This window comes from Paroedura picta, chromosome 6 (genome assembly GCF_049243985.1).
Source record: "Paroedura picta isolate Pp20150507F chromosome 6, Ppicta_v3.0, whole genome shotgun sequence".
NCBI lineage: Eukaryota > Metazoa > Chordata > Lepidosauria > Squamata > Gekkonidae > Paroedura > Paroedura picta.
The window spans coordinates 30,772,753-30,800,532 of record NC_135374.1 but is presented as its reverse complement, the minus strand read 5'-3'; the positions used below and the strand labels follow the sequence as shown (position 1 = coordinate 30,800,532).

At 41.8% G+C, this 27,780-nt stretch overlaps 1 protein-coding gene across 1 annotated transcript in view; it reads left to right on the top strand.

Annotated features, from left to right (window-relative positions):
* GAP43 (growth associated protein 43) overlaps positions 1 to 27,780 on the top strand; it is an 80,363-nt gene that overhangs the window by 33,538 nt on the left and 19,045 nt on the right. Inside the window, exon 2 of the mRNA XM_077341932.1 lies at positions 1,906 to 2,518. Within this exon, the coding sequence (XP_077198047.1) occupies positions 1,906 to 2,518 (613 nt within the window). The remainder of the gene's footprint in view (positions 1 to 1,905; positions 2,519 to 27,780) is intronic.

The following is a 27,780-nucleotide window of genomic DNA, read 5'->3' as shown; positions in this document are numbered from 1 at the left end:
GAAGGCTGAGTCAACCTTGAGCTGGCTGCTGGGATTGAACTCCCAACCTCATGGGCAGACAAATTCAGACAGCATATCGCTGCCTTACCACTCTGCGCCACAAGAGGCTCTCTCTATACACTAGAAAGTGTATACCCTGAAATTTTTGTTGGACTTAAAGTTGCTACTGGATTCAAGTCTAGCTGTTTTTACAAATGCAAGCCATTTGTATATTTGGGTCTCTTAGTTTGGCTGCTGCTATTTCCAACAGCTCTTGCTCCCCTCCCCAGCCATTCTGGAGATCCTTGGCTAGCTTTGATATGCTCTACCCCATCCTGATTGTTAAGACAGGGTAGTTAATCATGGAATAAAAAGACAATGTAATAGTTATCTTAAAGCTTAGTTCACACCTCCAATCAATGTTTGCCTTGATTTATCAACCTCATGGTAATCTCATTCAAACCTGGCTGGGTTCTCAGTGGCTGGCTTTCAATGTTTTCATTTTAATAATTTTCTATAATATTTTGATTTGAGAGCAGCATCAAACAGATCTCTAGAGAGACACCGTATACATTTTCTAAATAAATAAATAACACACAATCTTTGAAAATAATGGGCACAATTTGGCCAGAGTTAAATGCTTTTTAAAAACCCCATTGCTTTTAATGTTTCTAATTCTCTCACTTAAATCAATACATTTGAAAAGTATTTAATTCTGGCACCATCTTACTCTTTGAAATCACAGAAGCTTAGTATTAAGCATGTATAAAAGGTTGCACTGACATTTTGAACATGAACTTTAGAGGCAGTAACCAGATGTGTTTTCCCCATGTGGCCTGAAGCATTGCAGCCACACGAGGGTGCTGGCCAGCAGTAAGTCAGGAGGGCCCATCATGGTTACTGCTGTGGAACTCGGATTGTCTGCCAATACACGGCCATGCGTCAGCAGAGGCCCATTGGCACCCTGGCTGTCTACCGGAAGTATGAAAATATCCACATTCCCTTGCCCCACGGCTTCTGGGTTGGGCAGCGCCAGGCTGGCCCCTGGCTGGTGTTGATGTCATGGGGAGTTGGGATTTTCCTTCGCCTTCTGTCAGGGCATCTTCCCCGTTCAAAATCGGCCACAGGGTGTCTGTTGTGGGGAAAGGAAGTAAGCTACTTTGAGATTCCTCTGGGTAATGCAAAGCAGAATACAAAAATTCCCCATCTCTTCTTCTTATCTCCAGTATGTCCTATTGTTAGCAGCCTTGCTCAGGTCTTGCAAAATGAGAGCTGTAGCTTTTTTATTGAGTCAATCCATCTCATGTTGAGTCTTCCTCTTCTCCTGCTGCCTTCAACTTTTCCAAGCATTACTGTCTTTTCCAGTGATTCTTGTCCTCTGCCAAGTGTGACCAAAGTACAACAGCCTGGGTCCTGTCATTTTAAAACACTGAATTGTGTCACAATCTTTTACTGGCAAAGTTTTCAGCTCTGTAAAATATGAAACAAGGAAAATGATGAAATGTTTTTTTAATGGACCTCATACTAACAATAGCTAAACGTAGCTTGTGGCGCTCCAGACGCACCTGAATCAGGGTGAAGAGAATGCATCTATATTTCTCTATATTTGATTCTTCACTGGGACCCACCCTTCCCATTTCATTATGGTAGTTAGGACTTGGCAACGCTACTGCTTATGTGTGTAGCAGCTGCATGCTGCATGCCATGGTTTATGCTTGCTAAAGATACGTGATGCACCCCATGCACAGCTTTTTTTAATCGATATTGGTTTCCCTGTTTGAACCCTGCAGCATTTAATTCATGCCTCTGCTATGGTTTCTGTTAGTCTTTGCTTGATAATGTATGGAAGAAGGCAATGCAAGCCTGAAGTTCCTAGGAGACAGTGAAAGTGTTCTGATTTTTCTCCCCTGTTGTTTTTCTTAACAGGTTGAAAAAAACGATGACATTGACCAAAAGATCGAACAAGATGGCATCAAACCAGAAGATAAAGCTCACAAGGCAGCCACCAAAATTCAGGCTAGCTTCCGTGGACACATAACAAGGAAAAAGCTTAAGGGGGAGAAGAAGGGAGATGCCCAAACTAATGATGCTGAAGCTGGTGAGAAGAAGGAGGAAGTTCTCGCTAATGGTCTGGCTGATGGCAAAGCTGCTATTACAGACGTGGCTCCATCTGAGAATGCCAAGCCTGCAGAAGGCAACAAAGAGGGAGGCCCTCCAGCAGAGGAGAAGCAGGGGGAGGCCACAGCTAACACTGGTTCAGAACAACCTGCCCCAAAGGCTACAACTCCCGCTGCCCCGTCAGAGGAAAAACCCTCCCCTGCGGCCGTTGAAACAGAAAGTGCCACTAAAGCTTCCACTGATAACTCACCATCTTTGAAGGCCGAGGAAACCCCAGTCAAGGAGGAACCTAAACAAGCCGATGTGCCTGCCACTGTCACCACTGCCGTTAGCCCCACTGCTGCAGAAGATGCTACTGCCAAGGCAACAGCGCAACCCCAAACAGACACGGCAGAGAGTAGCCAAACTGAAGAGAAGACAGGTATGCTAGCCACAAGGGAGGGAAGCTGACCTTGTACAAGAACTAGAGTGGTGAGGGGGATTCTGGGAAATGGAGATTTTCATCATGATTACTCTACAAGGGACTGTTTATGGCACTAAGGCAGGAATAGTTTTAAGGATGGGCCCCTCTCTCCTCAGAGGGACATTTGGGATAACAAACTTGGTTTGGTTGTAGTGTGGAAAGATGTTTTCCATACCACAATATTTTTCACTACTTCAGATTTTTATCAAGATATGAGGAAAGTATTATATTCCATTTCACTCAAAAAGCAAAGTTTGTTTTGAACCACACCAACTCAAAACTTAATATAACTCCTCTCTTCATATTTTGCATGTAATGACCAGGCTGATAGGTATCCAGATAATTTATTTAAAAGCCTGTCCACCTGCAATGTGCCAAAATACTGGCTGGTAGCTGATGAGAATGCAGAGAAACAAACTGCTGCTATGGAAAGAGTATATTGTACCATACATCGTGGCGCAGTGGTGGCATGCGGTTGATGAGAAGTTTACCAGAAGGTTTGATCAGATGGAAGGGTTTAGTGTGTGGCAACAGGAAAAAGGAAATAAATAATTATAAATAGCCTGAAACCATCATGGGAACTCATAGGAAGTATCTGCAGCAACCACTAAGCCTGGCAGAAGTTATTCACTCTCCCCAGGGAACCCAAAGAACAGTTGCCTGTGTGGGGTTGTGGTGCTGTAAGAATTTTTAGAAAAGAATGAATCTTAGAGTTGGAAGGCGCCATATAGGCCATCTAAGTCAAGCCCTGCTCAATGCAGGTTCAGCCTAAAACATCCAGGATAAGTATCTGTCCAGCCACTGTTTGAAGACCACCAGTGAGAGGAAACTCGCAACATCCTTAGCCAGTTGATTCCACTGCTGAAATTGACTGTGATCCCCCACCCCACCCTAGATATCTAGCTGGTAGCATTCTCTACTTCAAAGCAATTTTTTTTTCAGTATGGGAAGGAGGTAGCTATCGCAGTCAAATTAGTATAAAATCAATACAGAGTTATAATATAGATGTCACTAAGTCTGTTTAGCATATGCTAGTAAGCTTTTCTTTTATAAATATCTATGTGACTTAGATTTGGGTGTGGGGGAAAGTATCATGCATGTCATAAAGCAATAATCCAACTCTAAAAGATCAAGAAGGAAGATCAGCCAAACTAAAAATCTATCTATTCTCCTTGGGTAATTTTTTTTTCTTGGCTTAACTCCAAATGACTTGAATGGAGACGAGCCAGAAATGATTTCAAGTTGCAGTCTCTGCCAAATGGATCTGTAAATCTCATGAGAAAGCAGTGTCTCCTTTACCCTAAAGCTAGTAATCAAGAACTTATAGTGGGGGTGAGCTAAATAAGCAAGGACACATAGGTTGTATGATATATCATGTATAAATACATAAGCACTATTATTCTAGTTGTCAAAAGTTATTTATTTTGAACAGGCTTTTCCTGGTGTGTGCAAGAGAAGCCAAGGGAGAAAAGATGCCTAGGGCTTTTGCAATAGATAGACATGTCAAAACTGGCTTCAATAGTCATTTATTCCCACAAAGTCCCATTTAGTTCAGTGCAAATATGCCAGAACATATCAATGGTAGAACATGGCCTATGAAGAGGTGCTGGGTGCCAGTAGTATCCCAACTATGACAAATCTTACATGGCCTTCTACTGATTTCTCATTGTAGCAGTGGCCAAAACCAAGCATGTTCTGCTGTAATGACTGTAAAATCCTATGGAAAGCTGCTGTTAGATGTGCCTACTCATATATAAGACTATATAAAGGCTCACTAGAATGGGCCAAATAATGGTAAATAAAGGTCACTCGCTGCATGGTGGCCAAAATGGCTGAGGATGGTCTATTTCACCTTGAGTGAAACTTAAAGGAAACTTGCAGAGTCTTACTTAGGCAATATATCTGTTCTAAGAGGCATCTCTATTACTAAATGTCTCAGGAAGGCTTTGCATAGCTCCACTGAGCTCTCTGTATTATTCAACAATCTCTTGCATTGCAAATGCTTTGAGCATTGCACATGTCAGTCTGAGAACATCAGACTCCCATTCCCATCGCTGACTCAGCTGATTAACATTAGCTTGCTTGCATCTTGCATTCCATATATACTTTAAATTTTTTCAGTGAACATTCAGACTGAAATGAGCTGCCTTATTTTCTCCTAGTAATGCCAGGGGAGGAACAGCACAAAAAGTGGTAGGACTGATTAAAAACATTAACTATTAGTAGTATAATAACAGGAAAGTTATGAGCCTCTTGTGGCGCAGAGTGGTAAGGCAGCCGTCTGAAAGCTTTGCCCATAAGGCTGGGAGTTCAATCCCAGCAGCCGGCTCAAGGTTGACTCAGCCTTCCATCCTTCCGAGGTCGGTAAAATGAGTACCCAGCTTGCTGGGGGGTAAACGGTAATGACTGGGGAAGGCACTGGCAAACCACCCCGTATTGAGTCTGCCATGAAAACGCTAGAGGGCGTCACCCCAAGGGTCAGACATGACTCGGTGCTTGCACAGGGGATACCTTTACCTTTACCTTTACCAGGAAAGTTTGTTCAGAATTAAGCTGAATAAAGTTGATTACAGTATTTTCTCATTTTAATTGGCTCTAAACTCATATGGTCTGTACACATCATAGAAGACCAAAACCCACACGAAATCTGCTTCTATGGATAATGCTGTCCTCTAGACCAAGGGTAGTTAACCTGTGGTCCTCCAGATGTCCGTGGACTACAATTCCCATGAGCCCCTGCCTAGACCTTCGTGAATAAAAAGTGGAGTAAATAGAGCGAATGAATACAATTTTCACTTCTATAGCACATTTACGATCTTCTAGTCCTTCTGTAGAAGCCACTTACTCTACAGAATTCTCCTAACACACAACTACTTTGCTTAATGTTACTGAATAAGAGATGGAGCTAGAAACCTGCCATGGTTTCATGATTGGAAATATAGATCCCTATTGTCAGTTATCCACATATGGCATGTACATATTGTCAGTTATCTACAATAGAACCCTCTTCCACACAAATCCATAAAGATTGTTTCCATCACATTGTTTGAGACCACCAGCTATTCTTGCTTTCAGTTGTTGGCAGCTGTCACTGTTTCCTGTGCTCTTGTGCAATGTACCTCGTTTTCCATTTTCATGACTGAGCCCTCTTCATTGTAGGTGGAAGCCCAAAATTGTTTGAAGTTTCCCTTGTTAGTAACAATGGGTGGTGAAAGCTGGATGTGTTTTAAGAACTTAGGGCCCTTGGTCCTTTCTGCATCCACAGGATGACTCTCTCTTACCACAGAGGTCCATAGTGATAATTAAATTGGTAGAACTGTTATAATCTTACAACAAACAAAACAACTCCCACCACCCAATATTCCCATCATTAATAGCTAATATTTAAATAGCATCAGTTCCCTGTGACTATGAGAATGACAACCATAAAGAGAAGAGGAGAAGGAACTTCTCCATTGTACTAAGCACTGAACAGGTGAATATGTGTCACAAGGGTTAAGTGATACAGCAGTTTCTTTGCATCCAGAAGGTCCAAATCTCCTTTAATCTCTAGCTAAATAATTTTATATAGCAAGTGTCAGGAAAGGTTTTTCTCTGCTTGAGCCACCACCACTCACATAAGATAATATTGTGTAATAGATGGGCCCAAATGACTTGTATTACATGAAGGTGACACCTTATATCTTCAGTTATCCTAACTGCATAAAGGGAGAGAAAATACCCTTCTCAGGAAGGTCACTGGTTTGGAGTTTGAGTGATAGAATTGAACTTTCCTAGGAATTTCCCTCAATTTCATAGAAAGGTCTAAATCTTACTTTAAAATGATGGCTATCATTTTGATGAGCAAAGGCTGGCTCAGGAACTGATGATGGAAGCCTGCCAAAAAAATAAATAAATACAGTTGGCTGCCTGCCAGTATCACTGATTGGCTAATTTCCGAGGCATAGTTGGCTACTGCTCCTGAAAAGAGTAAATGCAGGTCAGCTTTCACTTTTGCTGTAGTATTCAAGCTATATTTTATTGTCATTATTGCCTCAGACTTCTAATCCAAGGACATGATCTCATCGGTGACATTGACAGTGGATGAGATCAGTGTTTGGGAGAATTATTGTGTCATATGAGAAAGGAACAGAATGAAGGGACTGAATTCTGTAGTGGCTGGGTTTTTTGGGGTGGGTTTCTGGTGAAGAACATATAACAGAATTCAAGGGTGTGTATTCTATTCAGGTTGTACAATTTTCTTTTAAAATGAATACTTGATTTTTCTTGGAGACAAGCAGAAATGCAACCATTCTCTACAATAGTGAGAACAAAAATGCATAAGGAAGAGTTCAAAAACTCCACTGGAATGGACATAGAGTGTATTACATATTCCTACATCAGTGGTGAGGAATACTATCCAATAAAGAACATGAACTTAATTATTGTATCTGTGTTGGATGTGCTAATGGGATCCATTTCAAATTTACAGCAGACATATTTCTATTTCTTTGAAGACATACAAAACTGGGTTGATAAGAGACCATTGTAGAAATGCGGGGGGGGGGGATACCAATATTATGGACAATACAAAATTGCCTTAGGCAATATATGTTCCTACAGTCATATTCTGCTTGGAGTGACACTGGGGTAACAGTGTTTAAAGCCTAAGTATGTTCACTAGCGAGCAACAGCTGTAAAAACAAAAATAAATTTCTTCACAATGATTTCTTCCATGCCATCCTTTGCAAATATGCCACCACCCTCTGATAGTGTCCATAAATGACAGCAACATACATCAGTGGAAATCAAAATATCTCCATGATGTATATTTTCCACACATACAATGCATGAGCAGGCAGGAAGAAGTGTAATCATTCATCTCAGTGCTCCATGCAGACAGGGATTTGAATCTCCTGATGGCACAACTATTTTGCTAGTAAAACCATCACAGCCAAACAGGGAATGATGGAATACCATTCTAATGAATTCACGCACCTATTCAGTAGACAGAAGGAATGGCATTGACTTCACATGTGAAGGGTTCTAGATAAGCTATAGAAATAATGCTTCTTTGGAAAGTAAACATTCATTAGCATTCTTCAAGCAAAAGAGAAACGTATTGCAAGGGAGAGAGCCTCCTATTCTAGGAGGAGTAGAACCTACACCAGAAAAGGCTCAGTAGGGTGAAAGAACACTACCACCATGAACATTTCCCACTATGGGAAGAAATTGAGGATTACCTTTTCATAATTGTGTCAGACTGGTTCTACAGTTCTGATTTGCATTCTCACTGCCTCAGATTCTAAATGTAGACCCCAAATTTGTGCCTAGCAATCTGTACCTGTGATTTCCCCTCATCACTGGTCAGGACTCCAACTGCAGCATTTGTTTGGCATTTTTGTCAGGAGAGTGGGCGGTCCCACCTCCTGTCATGCCGCTCTCCTTATTTCAGTCTGAGCATGTACAATAATGCATTTATGTCGTATATTAATCAAAAATATTTTTTTAAAAATTGCACCCCCTCCCCCATCCTTTAATTCCCAGAGCACTAGAATCACCTAAGCAAGGGAAGGTGGTTTCTTGTGTGGACATGTGCTCAGTCACCATGCATGCATGAAAACAAAGCACATTGGCTGCCATTTTAGATGCTGGAGAGAGACACAGGAGAAGTAGGGGGGGCATGTGGAGTCCTCATTTTTTTTTTTTACTTTCAACTTTCTGGAGCGTACCCAGAATGTGGGAGCAATTGTTACTGCAAATTTTAAAAAATACAGAACAGGGGGTAAGATGGCAGATTATTGGCTGGAGTTGATACATCATCACTTGAGGTGGGAGTGGAGGAGGACACCAACTTACATTCCAAGCATCCTCATTGGATAACCATGAATTCCATGAATTCTCTCCTGGAGGGAGGGAGAAATCAGATTCTCTGAGGATTCTCAAACCACACGGCAATCAAGGAAAACATTTGGATCTGCTCCTTTAGAGTTCCATTTTTATGTGAAAGGTTTGTTCCACAAAACACTAGGGAGGCCATTGCAGCATTTTTCACAGCTGCAGAAACAGTTTCAGTAATAGTGATTCTACAGGGTAACTCTCTAATCAGAAAGACACAGGAGAGCTCAAAGATCAGAATCACAGTGAAGCCTTTGTAGTATCCCAAGAATCCAAGTCATGTGCTTTTTCTCTTCCTCTGTCCATAGCAATGTATGAATACTACTGAATGAGAAGAGCCACATATAAACCAGGACCCAGGGGGGTTGTAGACCCGTGGAAAATATAAGCTTAATATACAAGCCATCCCAGATTCATTCCCTTACAGAGAAAAGGCAGGGATGCCATATGTACTTACCTGAACCGCTAAGGCTTCATACAGGAAGTGCTCTGACATATCATTGCTCAGAAGATCTTTCATTTTCCCCAGTTCTTTTCATCTCATACAGCCACAACTCCTGCATATGGTTTTGGTCAGTTCTTAATTAATTCTATAGCAGAGTTTGATATCAGTCATCCTCAGTTCACATCAAATTAATATTAATACTTTGTTTCCTATCACACCAGGAATAACGGAGGGAAGGAGATTTAGGCAGGTTCTGTGTTATGGAAACTCCCCCCCCCCCCTTTTTACTCATGCCCAAGATTCCTAGATCTGATGGGATACTGTGGTGGAGTCACCTAGTGGCCTTGATCTGATGTGTACTCCATGAGGGAGACAGTTGAGTTGAGCATCTATGTGGGTTTCTCTATTGACTATCAGAAGAGAAATGGACGGGAATAAAGAACAGCTTTGATCAAACAAGGTAAGTTGTACAGTGATTCCTGCTAATAATACATAGAAACAGGACTACCATTTCTTTCAACTACATGGCAGAAACCAGGAAACTTGTGCAGCTTTCCCCACCAGAACCCACAATGCTGGTTATTGCTGTGTCTATTTTATAACTGTAGTGCATACAACCAAGAAAGGTGCAGGAGATCAGACAAGATGAAAGTGGCAAGTCTTCATGGGCACTGCTAGCTTTCTATCCATTACTGTGGCTATTGTATGCTTTGCTGGTGGCCTGTATAGCTATAGCACAGGGGTGAAGAGAATCCTTGCTTCTGTGATTGTGTGAGCAAAGACTAAAGCACAATAGCTCAATCAAACAATACCTATGGCTGGTTTGAGTAACTGAACTGATTCTTGCTTGATGCTTCCCAGTGCCAAGGGTCCAGTTGTGTGATGGTGGTACTTGGGGGGGGGGGACATCTCATCCCTAAAGCTACCTTCCAATATTATTTTATCTTTCCTTTTACCTGGCAGCTCTGATATCCTCACCTTTCCCTGTCTTCTTCTCTCCTTCTCATCCGACAGCCATCCTACCTTTTATCTGCCCCTCATCTTCAGCCACATTTATTTCATTTCATTCTTTTATACCCTTGTGCTCACAATGGAGGCTCAAAGCTGCATACATCATTCTCCTCTCATCCATTTCATCCTCGCAAAAACACAGTCAGGTAGATTAGGCAGAGAATGTGTGAGTGGCTCAAGGTCATTCAGTGTCAGAATATGTCAGAATGGGGATATGAACCTGGGTCTCCCGGATCCCAGTCCAAAACTCTAATCACTACACCACATTTCTTTTGTGTTGTGGCTGTTTTTGGGCCTGGATGAGTCATGAAACTTGTGTAGTATCAAGTCACCTAGTGAGTGTAGGTGAGCCTGTTATTGAGGAGTCATCTCTCAAAGGCCAAACCAGCCTCAGAAAGGGCCTGCCTTTCACCGGCAGAAATCAAGACTTGTCATTGATGATACAGTTGTGGTTGCATAGCATAGCCACAGAGGGCATATGTTTCTTAAAGCTACAGGTGCTGCTCCCATTATTAGGAGTTTATTCTACCACCACTATCCCCCGTGGCTTTATTTCTTGTTTTCAGATTTCATATTTTTTCTCAAAGTTGGGGCCTTTTTCAGGTTTCCAGAAATATATCTTCATTGCTCCCATTTCTGGGTTTAAATATCCACAGATGTGACCAATTTGGGGATTAGATATATTGATAGCCATTGCTATCATTTGTAACTGCTGTTTGCAAATTCAGTATTCATTTCTGTTTCACTTGCATTTATCCCGAGATCTATGCAGATATTTATATTAACTGAACAAACCCTGACTCCCTGAGTCAGCAGTGTGAAGATTAACTGTAATATGCTATCTGGATATGCACTGAATTTTCTTATTCAGTAGCTCTCTGTGTAATTGACTGAATGCGCAGCTACATTTTAAAATCAATACAGCATAGATCTTGTCTTCTGTGTCGAAACCCGATTTGATTAAATGTTTGTTCATTCATTCATTAAATGTCTTTAGACCTTGCCTTTCTGCTGCTAAGATTGAAGTATTACAGTATCTTTAACCGCTCCTATTAAATAAAAGGGTAAGGCCACCTGGGGAGGAGTTAGGGCGGGCCCTGTCCAGGATAAAAACTCAGAGGGCCCAATTGGGCCCTCCGAGTGTCCTTCCAGGGCCAAGCAGCCAATGGGGAGGCGCGCAAAGTGCCTTCCTATTGGCCTCTCACCAGGACAGACCAAAATTCCATTCACCCAGCCCAGTCTGGCTGCCAGTCTGCTCCTGACCACCGCAGGGAGAGGAAGTCAGGAGGGCTGCCGAAGGGGAGGAGAACAGAGGCTTAGACAGGCTGCGCCAGCCCTTTTCGCCCCAAGGCTGTCCTAACTGTCATATCCAACTGTAAATTGCCTCAGAACCCTGACAGAGCTGGCAGGAGGCTGCAGAGTGCTCCCCCCCTTCAGGCCTGCTGTGAAGGAGCCTCTAATAGCCCCTGACTGAGGGGAGGAGGCCTTTCCAAGAGCAACACAGGGGAGTCTGAGGGCCTTCCTTTTGAGGGGGGGGGACTTTCCCCTTCTGCCAAACAGTTGCCTGACAGGGAGGCCACAGAATAGCCCCTTCTCACTTAAAATACTGCTCTGCCCGGAGGTTAGACACAGCCAAGCCATGTGTCTTTCTTCTTTGCAACTCTCTGCAGATTTGAGGCCACTGCACAGCGTTATTCTGCAGAGGAAACTGGCTCTTTTGTCTCCTGTTTCATCTGCACAACAACCCTGTGCAGTAGGCCTCATGTCTTTCAATTCAACAACAACCTGTGTGGGAAGCCTTAAATGTTTCTTCTCTATCACAACCCTGTCCAAAGTAGCCCTTTCTGCCTGGGGAGCTGGTCTTTATACTCTGCAGGTGAGCTGTAATTCCAGGAGCTCTCCAGGCCACACCTGTAGGTTAGCTACCCCTGGGTTGGAAATATTCCTGGAGGTTTGGAGGTGGGACTTCAAAATCATACATTGCCTCAGAGTCCAGCCTTCAAATGAGCCATTTTTGCCTGAAGTTGGTAAGGAGTGGTGCCTCCTGGCCTATGGGTTATGGCCAGCCCTTACCAGCAACTGTATTCTGGGGCGCAGACAGGCAGACCAGCATCAGTCCTGTGAGTCTGGAAAGTGCAGGAAGATCTAAATAAATATTTACAGCCTGAAACTGTAAATAGAGAACAAGACACATAGTAACTGAAATTACTTATTGGCCTGGCAAATAACCTTGGCCTGGCAAATAAAAAAACAGTATAAAAAACCTTACTAAGGTCAAGACTGCTGTGCACAGAGAGTCTTCCTCTTAGGGTTGCTAGCTTCCCTGTGAGGCTCGCTACCCCTACCTCTTTCATGGGGAGTCTGCTATGGGGAGAGAATTGGAAAATGCTTTGAGACACCCGAGGCCTGCTGGGTCACTACGGCCCATTCCCAGTTCTCTCAGATCTCTCACAACCCCACGTACCTCACAGGTTGACTATTGTGAAGAGACAAATGGAAAAGGTGTTTGTAAACCGTTTTGAGACTCCTTTAGGTAGTAAGCAATAGGGTACAAAAAGGAGCAACCATGAAAGAAGCATGTGGGCACATAACATTTTACCAACAGTGAAAACATGGGAGACAGAAGGAACAGGGTGGACACCTGTGTATTGTGACTACCCCATGTGTATTAGGGCAGAGGGGCATTTCGGTGAATGTGGCCTAATTCACACAAGAAGGGAAATGACGCAGAACTGGGGGGAATTGGTTGCCATGTAATCTTCCCCTAAGAAGAGTCTCCAGTCTGATTTTCCCTTCACATATCTGGGGACATGGCTCTGGAAAGCTCATCTGTAACCACTATGCCAAAATTCCCAAAGGTCAGTCCTCTCCCACACTCAACGAACATTCCACACTACAGGTTCTTGATACCCATATCTCCACACCCATGGGCTCATTTGCCACCATGCCACCACAACCTCCCACGCAACACACATTCAACCCCATGCCCTTACAGACTGGACTACTCCTCCCCTTCCTCTTCCCACTGCCAAGCTCTAGCGCCCGTTGTATTCTTGGATACAATGGGCTTTGCCCCTAGTTCCAGGATAAAAGGCACAGTAAAATACATCATACATCTTGAACAATATGTGGGCAGATATTGTTTTGGAATTTCCTCCTGAAAACATGCATATTAATTGTAAATACATGGTAAATGACACCTTTAAGCATTTACACAAACACAAGACTCCTTTATGTATCACCTGTTTTATACCTACACTGTGTTCGGTTGTTTTAGTTGGTCTGAATAAAAGGCACAATATTTACTTGGAAGGAAAATGACTCTGAATAGAAGGCAATTTCCCCAGAAAATGGTTGTGCACATAGCAGAGACATTTATGTAGATTTAAGGTGGGCCTCTACTTGGTGGCACAAGTGAGAAAAAAATAGTCTTTTGCGTCTTTGGGCGCCCTGATGGTGAAGAGAGGCCGAGCAATGTCAGGCCATCCGTTTAACTGACACCTACCTCAGCCACGCCCCCTGTTGCCATACCAACACACACCCTGCCCAGAGAATGCTGGTGCTGGGAGTTCTCTCCCACCAGCCAGGCCTCTGTCGGCGTTCCTCCCCCACAGCGGCAATGGCCCCCTTTAGATGAGTCTTGGGGGCTTTTTAAAGGAAAATATAGTAGTATATGTCCTTTGTAAACTATTTCCTTTGTACACTACATTTGTGTACTCTGATTGGCTTGGTCACAATTTTAAGGAGCAAGGGAGTCTTGGAACTCCATAAAGCAAAGTGGGAATTGGCTGGATTTTAGATATGACCCTTCTGCTTTTAATAAAGAAAATCCTAAAAACATTTCCTGCATTGGTTTTCAACTCCTATATCCTAAATTGTGGTCTGCGCTGTTCCAGGTCCTGAAACTGGTTTGGCTTCTGGCTGTATAGTCATACTGTAAGATCATCTGTTTCAGGGAAGCACAGATTTCTTGTTCAGGTATTGTCTGGAATAGTTAAAAGTCTGTCACTTCTAACATCTGGATAATATTTTCCTCTTGCCTATCTTAAGCATGTAACTACTCAAAATCTGACGTCTCCATTTATATTTACTTTCTTTGTAAATCTGCTTTTTCCCTTGAATATGATAATTCAGCAAAACTAGATCAATTTAAAATTTGGTTAACTTTTTCATTGTCTCACTCTCCATTGTCACTCCTATTCTGTGGAATGGTCTCCCTGAGAAAGTGAAAGAGATGCCATCTTTAGATATTTTTCAGAGGTGCTACAAGGCCATTTAATTTGCCAGGGCTTTTAATGAAATATAAACTGCAGGTATCGAGTGTAGATGTAGTTATTTGGAGGTTTTACTGCATTGCTTGTAAACTGTACTGTTTTAAATTATGGTTTGTAAGCTGAAAAAGAAAGAAAGAAAGAAAGAAAGAAAGAAAGAAAGAAAGAAAGAAAGAAAGAAAGAAAGAAAGAAAGAAAGAAAGAAAGAAAGAAAGAAAGAAAGAAAGAAAGAAAGAAAGAAAGAAAGAAAGAAAGAAAGAAAGAAAGAAAGAAAGAAAGAGAAAGAAAGAAAGAAATTGTGAAATTTCAAATGTGCAATAGAGGCAAAGCTCTCTAAAATGAACAAATTAGTATTGCATATATTATTGAAATGAGTGGAGACGTTTCTGAGTTACTTAGATATTAACATAACTAAAGTAATCAGTGCACTTCTAATTAATAAATTCTGGTTATAAGACATTTCCAAAAGTTTCCTAGTTCCATAACAGAGCCATATGCTTTATTCTGAATAGTTAACAACATTTAGAATCTATGTTTATAGCTGGAGGTTCAGTTGTTTTCTTGTATGAGAGAAATAACTGGGAGATGAAAAAGAACACTCCCATATAATTGAAGTAAGCAAGCAGTGTCAGATAATTCAAGGGGCATAAAATCCTCTTGAGTTGCTAGCCAATCCGACCTCAAAATTCTGATCCAGCACTAGAATAGTAGTAGAATTTGTTTGTATATAGCCATAGGTCTTTACAAAATAAAATACGAATATATAAAACACAAGTAGAATAACACCATAGAAGATGTAAAATTTAGAACCATAGAACAATAAAACAACATGTACAAATAAAGAGTGTTAAGAGCCTAACTTAAAAATGGCAGCATTAGCCCTTATTTTCCTTGTAGCTAAAGTGAAAAATGAGGTAGTATATGAAACATTGTTGACACAGTCAGATATGAAATAATATCTTTTCCATGACAGAATGGAGGTTGGAACTGTGTAAGATCTCATGAATGAATTTGGCCTTTGGTTGAGCATAAAGCAAACAATCAAATCTATAGTGTGGTAAATCCTCCAGGATGTGCACCCTACAAACAGCCGACCAAGACCTGGATGGATGTAGTTTCAAAACAAGAAGTCTATTGATAGGCTATGCCATGCTGGATACTTAGATAGCTTGGTATTAAATGACCAATGTCTGAATTTGTTTGAGTTAGCTGACCTATGGTTTTCCTACAATGTTAGACTTGCAAAACATACTCGGGCACTAAGAGAGTAGACCAGTTTCTGCCCCATCAGAAAAGCAGGAGTTCCCTTAGGTTTTTGAATAAATTTTGAACATTTTCTAGTCTAGATATGATGTTCTCCTTCCATTTTAAGTCTTCCTGTAGAATCATAGAATTATAGAGTTGAAAGCTAGCTGCAGGGTCATCTAGTCTAACCCCCAGCAGAATGCAGGAAAATCACAACTACCTCCCCACCTGACCCAAATTCCATGCCTAGATGATGCCACCCCCAAACCCTCAGAATCTATGGCATGGAGGAAATTCCCCTCCCAACCCCAAAGTGACAATTGGCTCTTTGTTTCTCTGTAAACCATTGAAGGGGACAAAACAATTTTAGTGCAATTTCACTGTAAGTCAGTGTGAATTCTGCAATATAACCAGTAAGTGATCACAGAGACCTGAAATTTACCAAAAATGTCAAGAATTCAGTTGGCTTTCTTGGATAATATATCAAAGCAGTGAAGGTTTAGCCTGGTTGTTCTAAAACTTGGCCAAAGGGGGTGGGATGGCATGTATTTCCATTTTCCCAAGGGAAAGATCAGACTAAAAATGATCAAGCCAACTAAAACATCACTTTGTCCATTTTTCTGTAGAAGCATGATAACTCACCTATTTGTATCCAGTAACAAGTCTGCCAATTTCTGGATTTGGGTCTACTCATGTGCCTGTTCTTAGCTACACAGGTAGGAGGCACCTGGCGACACTGAAGTAGGGCAAACTGCATGCTGATATAAGTAGAGGCATGTGGCTCTTAAAGACACAGAATGAGCCTTTCGGAACAGATGATGGCAAATGTGAAATAGAAGTGGTAGCAAATTGTACAGTGTTGACTGCCAATTGTGTGCAGTATACCAGTGACAGTGTTGTGCACAGCAGTTACAGAATCCCTTAATACTAGGTTCGTATAGGGCGAAAATTTCAGTTGAACACTATAAGCTCCTATAGTGTCCATTGGGATTTTGTGCTCAAAGGAGCAAATCTAAGAGAGCAGTCAAAGTTATGCAGTGTTCAGTCCCGAGTCTCAGGAGACAGGGTGGGAAACAAATCTTAACACTGCCCATGGTGCCGTGGGCGCCACGGACTAAATAAAAGGGTAAGGGGTTCTGTGGCGGGATGAGGAAGGGTCCGGATTGGACCCTTCCTCCGGACAGACAATCGGAGGGACCAATCGGCAGGCGTGCAGTGCCTGCCGATTGGTCCCTCCGATTCCCAGCCCTAGCAGTTGCAGATTCCCAGTGGCTCGCAGTTGCTCCTTTGCCACCGGCCTGATGTGTCGGAGGTGCAAAGCGCCTCCAACGCATCAGGCCGCCCGCAAGGGAGCCCCTGGCAGTTGTGTGGAGCGCGGCTGCCGGGGGCTCCCTTGCCTAGCGACTGCTGTATTTATTTTACAGCGGGCTTGATCACTAGTATAATTATAAACAAGCAAACAAATGTGGATTTCACAACTGCCACCTCTTTTAAGACAGAAAGACCTACAGGAGAACATTCTTTGGGTGCATAATTTCTGGCAAGCTAAAAACATCTGGATAGTAGACCATTCTACAAGTACTCTTTTATTTCTGAAAATAACTGAACAGTTATAAAGTCCATCCACTTCAGTGGACTTGAAAGGGTGTAACTCTGTTTAGGATTGTACATGGTGTACAATCCTGAAGAGCCACATTTTGGCCACCCCAGCATTAGACCCTCTCAACACCAGGTAGCCCCCCTCTATAAGGGTATGTATAGAAAAATGGTAGAAGCATTAAAATAACTTTTAATACTTAAATTGTTTAATTAATAATTAATCATAAACAAAAATCATGATTGGATTGCCTTGAGATGCCCTGAGCCAAACAGGGAAGGACAGCATATAAGAATAAGAATCATTAGCCCATTTACATTGGGTTGCTGTTTGGTTTTAATAATGATGATGATGTTGTTATTGTTATTAATAAAACCAAGGAGCAACCCAATGGAAGTGGGACTAATGATTTTGCCAAAGGAGTATCCAGTGATTCTGCAGTAGTTCCATTTGCAGTAGTCCATAACTTTTGAAATTGTTATGTTATCCATAGTGCAACAAGAGATACAATTGTAGACAAAGAGAAAAAAACTTCCAAAATTTAGTCTTTGTTTAGCGTTTTTTGGTGAGAAACATGAGATTCTGTGCACCTCATTCAATGCACGAGAAATTTATGCTCAAGAATGTTCTCAGCATATGGTAGCTTATGCCGTGCAAATCTATGAGGGGTGGTGTCTTGATAGGAAATCTCCTAGTAGAAGGCCAGTTGTGTAACTGTGAGGCATAAGCTTCATATAGAAACTATAAAAGACAAAGAACAAAGAATGAAAGAAGACTGGATGGAGCTGTTCTGTGAATTGTGTCACAAATAAAGTTGAAAGATTTATTTTTTCCTTACAAAATAAGAATTACGTTGTTAATTTTGGGAGAAAACATGGTGTTATTTCGATCTTCCTTTCCGCTGTTCCTTTTAAATTATGCATGTGAAACATTTTGGCTCAAAGTACAGTCTGGCCCTTCATTTTGTTTTATCTAGCAATAGATGAGAAGAGAACACTCTTATTAGTTGTAATGAACCATCTAACCTAATGTTCTATGTGCAAGAGGCTGGATGGTTTTAGGTACTTCACAGAAGCTGCTATGGCTGTGAAGTTACCCAAATCAGTCCGCAGTTCATGATGCTTGTGTGAGATGCTCAGCACTATTCCTCCAATTAAAAGCTCAAAGATTACTCTTTAATTTCATAGACTGTGCTTAAAGTAAATGTACACAATAAACCGCCTTGAGCCTCAGGAGAGGGTGGTATATAAATACAATAAATAAATAAATAAATACATACATAAATAAAACATAAATATACCTACCAAGTGTATTCCAACATGGTAAATGCACATGCAAAGTTACCCAAAGGAACATTGTACTAGAGGGGGGAAATGTGTGAACTCCTTTGAAGTACTGCTAAAATAGTACTAAACAGATTAGCGTTAGGGTTGTGAGCGATAGGGTTGTGAGTGTCCTGCATAGTGCAGGAGGTTGGACTAGATGACCCAGGAGGTCCCTTTCAACTCTATGATTCTAGGATTCTAGGATTCTAGGACAAGTAGTACAATATTCTTCCCCATACACAACTGAATGAGGATGGTCAAAGTCACAGGTTTCATTTTGTGTGTATGAGTAAATGATACACAAGGAGTGAGGGATGGAGGGATCCTGGCTGATATTGGTGTCATAGAAATTAGGCAGCTCCACGTTGACTATTGCCCAAAATGTTATCCCCTAATCACCTCCTCTTCAGCCTTCTTGCTCTTGTACCCAGAAGTTACACTATTTCCACAATCACAATAAAGACTTTGCAATGGTAATCATGTTAATCTGTTGTTATACAATGAAGCTGGGAGCCCCTTGAAGGTCAACATACTTATTGTTTGCTGCTGGAAATGATACATGAGTGTGCAATTAGTGATATCTTCATCTCCTCCCACTCCATGCTGAGTACAATTAGAGTTGGTCTAGACAGATCAAGGAAAGAGCAATGATTGTACCTCATGGCTACTGGGTTATGAGACAGAAGGAGTTTGCTGTGACTTGGATTGCCAACAAGGCCGGATACACATGTTCTGTCTACCTAATAGGAGGTCCTAACAGGAGAAACTTGTCATGGTAAGGGAATAAATAACACAACCAGGTAAATAAAATACCCATAAACCTGTATTAAAGGGCATTTGGTTTTCTCCAAGCAGTTGCCAGCCAGGGATAGATTAGATTCATTGTCCTCACCTTGGAATATATTTTATAGAATCTGAGTTAAAATATTGCATTACTTTCTTACAGAATGGTTTCATTAATTGTCAGTGGTCTATCTCCCCCCTCCCCCAAGCAGGGCACCTATGCCATTCAGCAGATGAAAGGTTTTAACAGCATGCAGATGCTATGATAAGCATGCCACCTGTAGATTTTCAATTTGTCGTGCAGCTGTTAGACATAGGAGATTTGCAAGAAAAATAAGCAAAGTGACAAGCTTCTTATAAAAAAATAAACCACAAAACAGTTGGGCAACTTTACTGTAAGGAAGGCTTGTCATTAGAGCCTCTTTGGATATATGTATTTTCCCCCCACCAACTCTTAGTTGGCCGGAACTAATTACATGCACCTGTTAACATGACTCAGAAGTAATTACTATAATGTTTTCACACCTGGGCTTCTATGACTCAGCATCAGAGCTCTGTATTCCCTCACTGGGCTTTGGGGTGTAGCAATTAATATCTTCTGAAAGTGAATGTGTAAGACCATGCAATATTAGCACGAACAATTCTTTCTTTGTGTTTGGGCAAATGATACTACTAGACAAAGCCGATGCATTTAAGAGTAAGACCATGTTAAGTATTCCGATGGAGCCACACTATATAAGGATGTATTTATGGAACTTAATCTGTGTCTACAATAATATTTTCATACTTGACATCTATTGTTCAGGCACATCTCTACAACACAATAAGGCAACTTTATGAATGTGTGAACAATATCTCTCTCTCATCACTACCAAATCATCCAGTCTTCATATCTAAGACGAGTCACAAGATGTAGCTTCTGATCCTGCAAAGTAAGCTTCATTGTAAGCTGAATGACCACGTCACAACCTGGTCATCTGCTATGTATCTTTCAATCCCTGGATGAATGGGGGGGAAGACACCCCCAGTCATGGCTTCACCCACCCTTTCTGGCATCAGTTCTTCTGCTCATCATGTCCTTCCCCACTTCTGCAGCCAGAGCAACAGTAGAAAAATGGGCTTTGTGGTTTCAGAATTGCATTTGCAATCATTTGTGCACTGGCTGGAGACTGAATGCTACATAAAATGGTTGCAGAGTCTATGGCTGACAAAAGGCCACTAGCACAAACACTGGCTCTGCATCTATTCTTTCTCCTCTGTCCCCTGTAAGGTTTAGACTGTGCTGTGTTTTGCCTGGAAGAATTTTGCATGGAGAACTGAGCTTTTCCGTCTGCTCCACCCTGCCCCTTGGTTCCTCAGACTCTCCGAGGGAGCTGTAACCAGTTTCTATTGTATTAATTCTTTTTGACAGTTTGATATGCGTATGACTTTATTCAGATGTTTTATTTTTGTTAACCCCCTGAAATTTCACTTTAGAATAGAAATGAGGGAAATCAAATAGGCTAGACCTTGCCTAGATTTCCACATGCACAAAAAGATGGGGTCATTTCTTAATTATTCCTCTTAAATGGCAACCGATAATACCACCCTCAAATCCTGGGAGAGAGGACCCCTGTAGGAGGAGAATGTCAGTAAATATCACACACACACTCCCCTGCATGCAGGAAGGTCTAGGCTGGAACCAAGCCCATATGTGAAACCATGTAATTATGCAGTGTGCATCCGTACCTGTAATGGGCCCTTCTTGGTGGGGTAAGAAAACTCTCGACATAATGGCATCATATCACAATTAAATGTTATTAGGGAAATAGGAAGATGACATGTACAGGTAATACTTTTGATGTTAGCTGTGCTGTGGGATGTATGTTATTCCCAGATGCGCGGCATAGTTATTGCTGGGTTTTCATCTTGCAGTGTTTGGCGCTGAAAAGAACACCAGAAGCTTATTTCCAAATTTCTATATCCTTCACTATTTTTTCTTGAAGTACATCTAGTTTGGCTGTCTAAATTAGAAAACTATAATGGTGGAGGGAAATCAAACTGCTTGTGTATGTTCCTGTGTGTGCTAGTAGCATTTCTGGAGATCAGAATGTTTTTTTTTCTGAGCTTCAGACAGCTTTGCTTGAGCCAGTTCGTTGCTGCTTCCAGACATCTGGCTAATGAGTCTGGGGATGAGTCAGGATGGCCGTCCATCATGAGGAAGAGCTGGGTGTCATCGGCATATTGATGACATCCCAGTCCAAACCTCCTTATCAGGATGCATAAAGATATTTGGAAGTAATATTGTCAGAGTTACAACCACTCAGAAGTCCAACCACTGAAAGGCCCTATTTATGATGGCTTTTCTTTTTATTGATTGATTGCATTTATATTTTGCTGTTCTCAGCACAGCTGGCTAATGGTGGATCACAACATCATATAAATAACCAGTAAAACAATTAAAAATACACCACCCTTCTCCCACCCCGTTAACTTCTCCCACACTGGTCTTGTATACTCACCCTTTCCCTTTCTATGGTTCTAATTTTGTTCCACAACGAATTGGAAGGAGGGAGCAATGGAAGGGGGATAGAATCAGAGATACTCTTTTTCTTATTATTGCATCTGGACATTAAATGATGTATGCATCTTTCAGCCCTAAGAGGAAGTGGGTTTATGGTTACGTTCTTTGTGGTCTGAGATAACTCCTTCATATTAAATATTTATAAAGATATACTAAATATTATACTCTCACACATCTGCAAAATTTATTTATAAAATGATCTTTTAAGTTCTCCATGGAAGATCTTAACTCACATTCTCTTGTGCTCCCATCCATGTAGAGCACTGCATGAGCCCCAGTTCTTTGGCATCCTTCCATCCTCAGATATCCCAGCTTATCTTAGAAATCTGACCTCGCTATCATAGAGCATTTATCACAGAGCTTGCTCACCTAAACGCTGCCCCTTTGGCAGTCTTATGTGGGAGATAGGCGTCATCAATGGGATATGAAAAGAGGTTGATTCCCTGTCGCATGATATTGGAGTGCCCTCGCTATAACTTTTAGCTCAACTTGTGATTTGCCCCATTTCAACTAGTGGGGCAGTAAAAGACAATATAGTCCCCTATTGGTTGGTGGATAGTGATCCAAGTGTTACGTTGGCAGGAGCCAAGTTCCTTATTTACTGCTCAAAATCATTAGTTCAAAGGAGCTTGAAGGAAAGGATAGTGGAATTGCATGAGCAGAAAGAATTGCCACTGGGTTTTACTGAGGCCTCCGTTCCTCTCCTAATTGCCATTGCTTAATCAAGCCAATGCACAGCATGCTTATTCTTCTTGTGAGGCTGGTATGTGTTCCAGTGGCCTGGATAGGAACAGGTCAGTCTAACCATCAGGACTGGCTTGACTCATTACACTGTGATGTAAGTGAATAGCAAGACAGAGTGCTTTTCTAGGTGAATTTAGGAAGCCATCTAGTTTGAAATTACAGTGGGGGCAGAAGGACTGATGCACCTACTTGCTGTGAGAAAATCTATAATGTCCAAACACAATTATTGTGTCAATTCCACCTATATGTAATGTGTAAATTGCTCCTAAGAAGCCCCTGTACTTTTAAATACACCTTTAGGGGCAAAGAGGTTTGGTGCTTGAATAGTTGTTTTCCTGTCTGTGCACTGCTTATTTAAGAAATATATGTCAGAAACTGTTCTCAGATTCATGTTCATTATTGGACCAATGGCACCAGTGACTATCTTGTACATTTTCTGGTCAGCTCAATATGCTGGATCTGGACTCAACGGGCAGTGTCTGCTAATTATTCTTTCCTACTACCTTCAAGGTCATATGCGGTCAGGGCCCAGTGTACTTGAGGGACTGCCTCCCTGCCTATGCCCCCAAAAGAGCTTTACGCTCTGCCACCACCAACCGATTAATGGTCCCTGGCCCTAAAGAAGTTTGCCTGGCCTCGACCAGGGCCAAAGCATTTTCTGTCCTGGCCCCCACCTGGTGGAACGAGTTCCCAGAGGAGATCAGGGCCCCTACGGAACTAAAACAGTTCCGCAGTACCTGCAAAAGGGAGCTCTTCCACCAGGCATTTGACCAGGCACAATCAATCAACATCTGCAGGGCCCCTGCCCCCCTCTCCCCTCCCAGAAATCCACTAAGACTCTTGGACCTATTTGAATTACTATTGTTTATATACTGTTACCTGGTTATTATCAGTTAATAATATGAATGTTATAGTTATTATATGTATGGTTCCATGTATAGTTTCAGTTCTATATAAACTACCCTGAGCCTTTGGGGAGGGCGGTATATAAATATGAATGAATGAATGAATGAATGAATGAATGAATGAATGAATGAATGAATGAATTATTCAGCATGCACACACCCCCTGTTCAAGACCAACATTTCACAGAGATTAGCGGGCTGCAGTGGAAATGGGAAATAGGGAGTGGGCGTTGGGAAAGTTCTGGTTCTCTGTTGTAAGATGTATTCTGGATCCTGACCTTTTAACAGTAAGAAATTAATTTAATCCTAGTTATTTCTCATTGCTTTTTGATCAGTTTTAACATTGGCTTTTGGTGAAAGGATGCTCACTGTCTTGATGGAGATATTACAGGTTTCGTGATCTATTAGGATTACCAGGCTTGGTTGCATTTACTGGGGGAGCCTATAAGGACTGAAGGACAAAGTGAGAGATACATGATGGGATCTCACTTCTAAATGTTGGCAGCAGCTCTTGGGAAGGTTATATTTGGATGGGGTCACCGGGCTGAACGGTTTTTCAAAGCCTTTTCTTCTTGTTGTGTTCTCCCAAATTGCCCCTTTCCTGTCATTGTTCATTTTGAGGAGGAAATACTTGTATCTGAACTGTGCCTGCAGTGGCTTTATGAGCATATTTAAAAATGGATCTCTCATAATCACCTCTGGTTTAGCCCTAAGGAAGCATGGAGACACAATGTCAAGGCCAGTGTCAGGAGACATCTGTTGTTATTTTGATTTTTTTTTAAAATGTGCAGCAGAATTCATTCTTAAAATATGATACTTTTCTTTAAGATACTCCCACGCAGAACTAAGTGATGAAAGAAAACAGATTTATGCTTTCGTTTGCACGCTATCTTTTATGGCAAAATATACATTACTCTGAGAATGAGAGCTTTTTTATAAGTGCAGGGATGTACTGGAACAGATCAGAATTCAGTTATTTTCCTGCCAGTTGCTTCTAATTGGATCAAGGAAGATCTTCACTGTATTGCACGACATGCCCTCACAAAACCAAGAAAACTACCAGGAAATCTGCAGACATGCTAACTAATGTTATTTTTTATTGTATTTACTTACAAGGACCAGTAAGGCAGCTAACAATTTAAACCATAAATGTTAAAATCAACTCCCCCTAAATACAAGTCATTAAAACAGTTAAAAACAGAGATTAAATACAGATAAAACATTAAAAAAATGGTTATGAAGGAGGGGTCACTGATGGAATGCCAAATGAAACAAAAAACATTTCATTTGTTGTCAGAAGATAGCAACAGATAAATCTCCCTGGGGAGACCAAGAAGGCCCTCTTCCAGGTTGCCATGTGCCTAATCTCAGAAAGTGTGGGCACCCGAAGCAGGCCTCCAAAGATAAGAGTAGCGATTGGGCAGATCTTTCCTACACAGAAAGTCCACAACTGGCTTACCAGTTGAACTCCTTGTATAAACATCTTTGCTTTCGTGTGTGGAACTTGTGCTTTCCAGTGTAAGGCACACCTCAGCCACCCTCTTTTCAGGGTGGAGCTGATGGTTGGCTGTGACCTTGTGCAAAGCACAACATGGAGAGCCAGCTTGGTTTAGTGGTTAGGAATGTGGACTTCTAATCTGGAGAGCCAGGTTCGATTCCGCGCTCCCCCACAAGCAACCAGCTGGGTGACCTTGGGCTCGTTACAGTACTGATAAAGCTGTTCTGACTGAGCAGTAATACCGGGGTCTCTCAGCCTCACCCACTTCACGGGGTGTCTGTTGCGGGGAGAGGAAAGGGAAGAAGATTGTAAGCCACTTTGAGACTCCTTCAGGCAGAGAAAAGTGGCATATAAGAACCAACTCCTCCTCCTCCTCCTCCTCCTCCTCCTCCTCCTCCTCCTCCTCCTCTTCTTCTTCTTCTTCTTCTTCTTCTTCTTCTTCTTCTTCTTCTTCTTCTTCTTCTTCTTCTTCTTCTTCTTCTTCTTCTAAAAGCCTAGAAGCATCTCCCAGCTGCTGATAGGCCTAACTGCTGGGGCAGTGATAGAGTCTGGATGTACTTTCTCAGTTGTGCATTTGAGTAGGAAACAAAATAATGTTACTTTCAGCACCATTTCCCCATCCAGAAGAAAAAGTGGTATATCAAAACAATACTATACGAAGAAGCATCACAGGAGGTATTTATATAAAGATTTTTTTCTTATTGCTTTTAGCAAGATGCTCCTAATAGTCTCCTTTTGCCTATGTTATTGGCTACTAAACATTTGTATTTTGCTCACTGTTCACCACCTCTGGGCAAAGCTTTCACTTTTAAAGGGAGTCTTCTTGTTTTTTATGTCTTTCTTGACTGTGCTTGTTAAACACATTGGCACCCCTTGATATTCAGTGGTATCTTTTAAAATGTGTAGTATACATAAGCTTCTGTTATTGTGGATTGAAATAATGTCTGGAGGGGTTTGATTTTCTTTGCTATCCATTTTGTCTTTTGTTTGATTAATAACTTCTTTTTTTTAAAGTTTCCTTCTCTAAACTCAATGGTCATGTTGAACTTTTTGTGTAACATATTTTGCTTCTGGTCCTGACACCAAAATCCAGGTTGTCTACCTTTTGCCCCCAAGAAGGTACAACCATTTTTGGAATGGTTTTTATCTCTTGATCCAAATACACATTTCCTCAGACAATATTAGGGTAGTTGTGTCATTCATTGTCAGACAGCATTGTCTGTTCATTGCCTTCCATTTTCTCTTGCCATTTCAGATCAGAGGCAGAGGCAGAGGCAGACAGGTAACACTCTTTCCCTATCGAAAATAAGAGTCCAATAGCACCTTTAAGACCAACAAATACTTATTCAATGTGTGAGCTTTCGAGTGCATGCACTCATCCTTGGACTAAATGTGCATGCACTTAAAAGCACACGCCCTGAATAAATCTTTGTTGGTCTTACAGGTGCTACTGAACTCTTATTTTTGTTGTGCTACTTCAGACCAATGCGGCTGCCTGCTTGAATCTATCATTTCTCTACATTGACCTCGGTATTCACTATACATGATTTTCTGTTGCCCTCTGTACCATTTGGGTGTGTTCATAACACTGTGTGGTTGGCTTGTTGGCACGTAGCCCGTTCTGTTGACTGTTCCTCATCTTTGAGACGTGAGTTATCATGAACCTCAGGAATCAGATGTTACTGCACAACCTTGTAAGATAACTATTGAGTCGGGGAATAGCAACAGTGCCCTCTGCTGTTTAATACACCGAACAATGGTGACAGTTGGATTTTACAAGGCATGTGGCCTCATTTGATAATTAAGGAGCGGCAACCAGTGCGGTATTCATTCAGACATTCTAGAGCTCTCATGCCAAGACTGAATGTGCTAGTCAAGTAATTGAATTTTTATGTACAGAGCCTGTGTGCTAATTAAAATAAGACAGCAATGGAAAGACTGCTGCCTCTTATGGCTTTTTGTCTGGGATACTATTCAGACCAGTTCAGCGTATGGAAATGCCCTTCTATAAATTATAAATTGTGAATTGTAGCGGGTTTTTTTTCTTTATACAGAAAAGTTCACCCAGGTTTTAATATGCTAGGAATTATTTATGGTAAGGACTGTCAGCTAGTTTTGCAGAAAGAACTTTGGTGCCAGGTGTCTCAATTGCTTAAGTTACTTTGAGAAATTAAAGCTTGTGCCATGCTAGGTTTACCCCACATTAAACTTTAATGTAGAACAACATGAAAGTTTGGTTCTGGGAAACACTCATTCAGGGTTTCAATGTGAATGAGAGAGGCCAGTTGCATTGCTCTGCACATAAGGCCTGTTTGCACAGATGACCAGAGGAGAATGATTTATTTAAGGGACAATGAGGTGTATTAAAGAGATAGCAGTGTAGCAGTGTATATGAACTAGATCTGGGTAGCAGTGTATATGAACTAGATCTTGGGGCACTTGGGCCCATTATGCACGGCCGCCAAAACGGCGATTTCGGGTCACATGGAAAACGCGGAGGGGGAAGACGCGAACCATACCGGTTATACACGGGGCGGGGCGCGACGGCGGCAAAACCCAGAGTAACCGATTATGCACGCGCCGATCCGGGCGCTGCTTCTGGTTGCGCCCCGCTCACCCGGAAGCTGCGCTTTCTTCCGCGTTTCACTGACGCGGCTTTTTCGGCGGCATGCACCGAAGCTGCAGCCGGTTGCAGCCGGCTCCGTGCGTTATCAGTGATTTTAGTCGCCGCCATTCCACCCCGAATGTGCGCTAAAACCCCCGTGCATAATGGGTCTTGTAGACTGTAAGCTAAATATGAGTGGGGTAAAGAAGGCAAATACATTCTTGGGATGTATCAACAGAGGTATCACATTGAAATCACAAGATGTCATAGTTTCGCTGTATACCACATTGGTCAGACCACAACTAGAGTACTGTGTGCATTTATGGAGGCCTCACTTCAAAAAGGATGTGG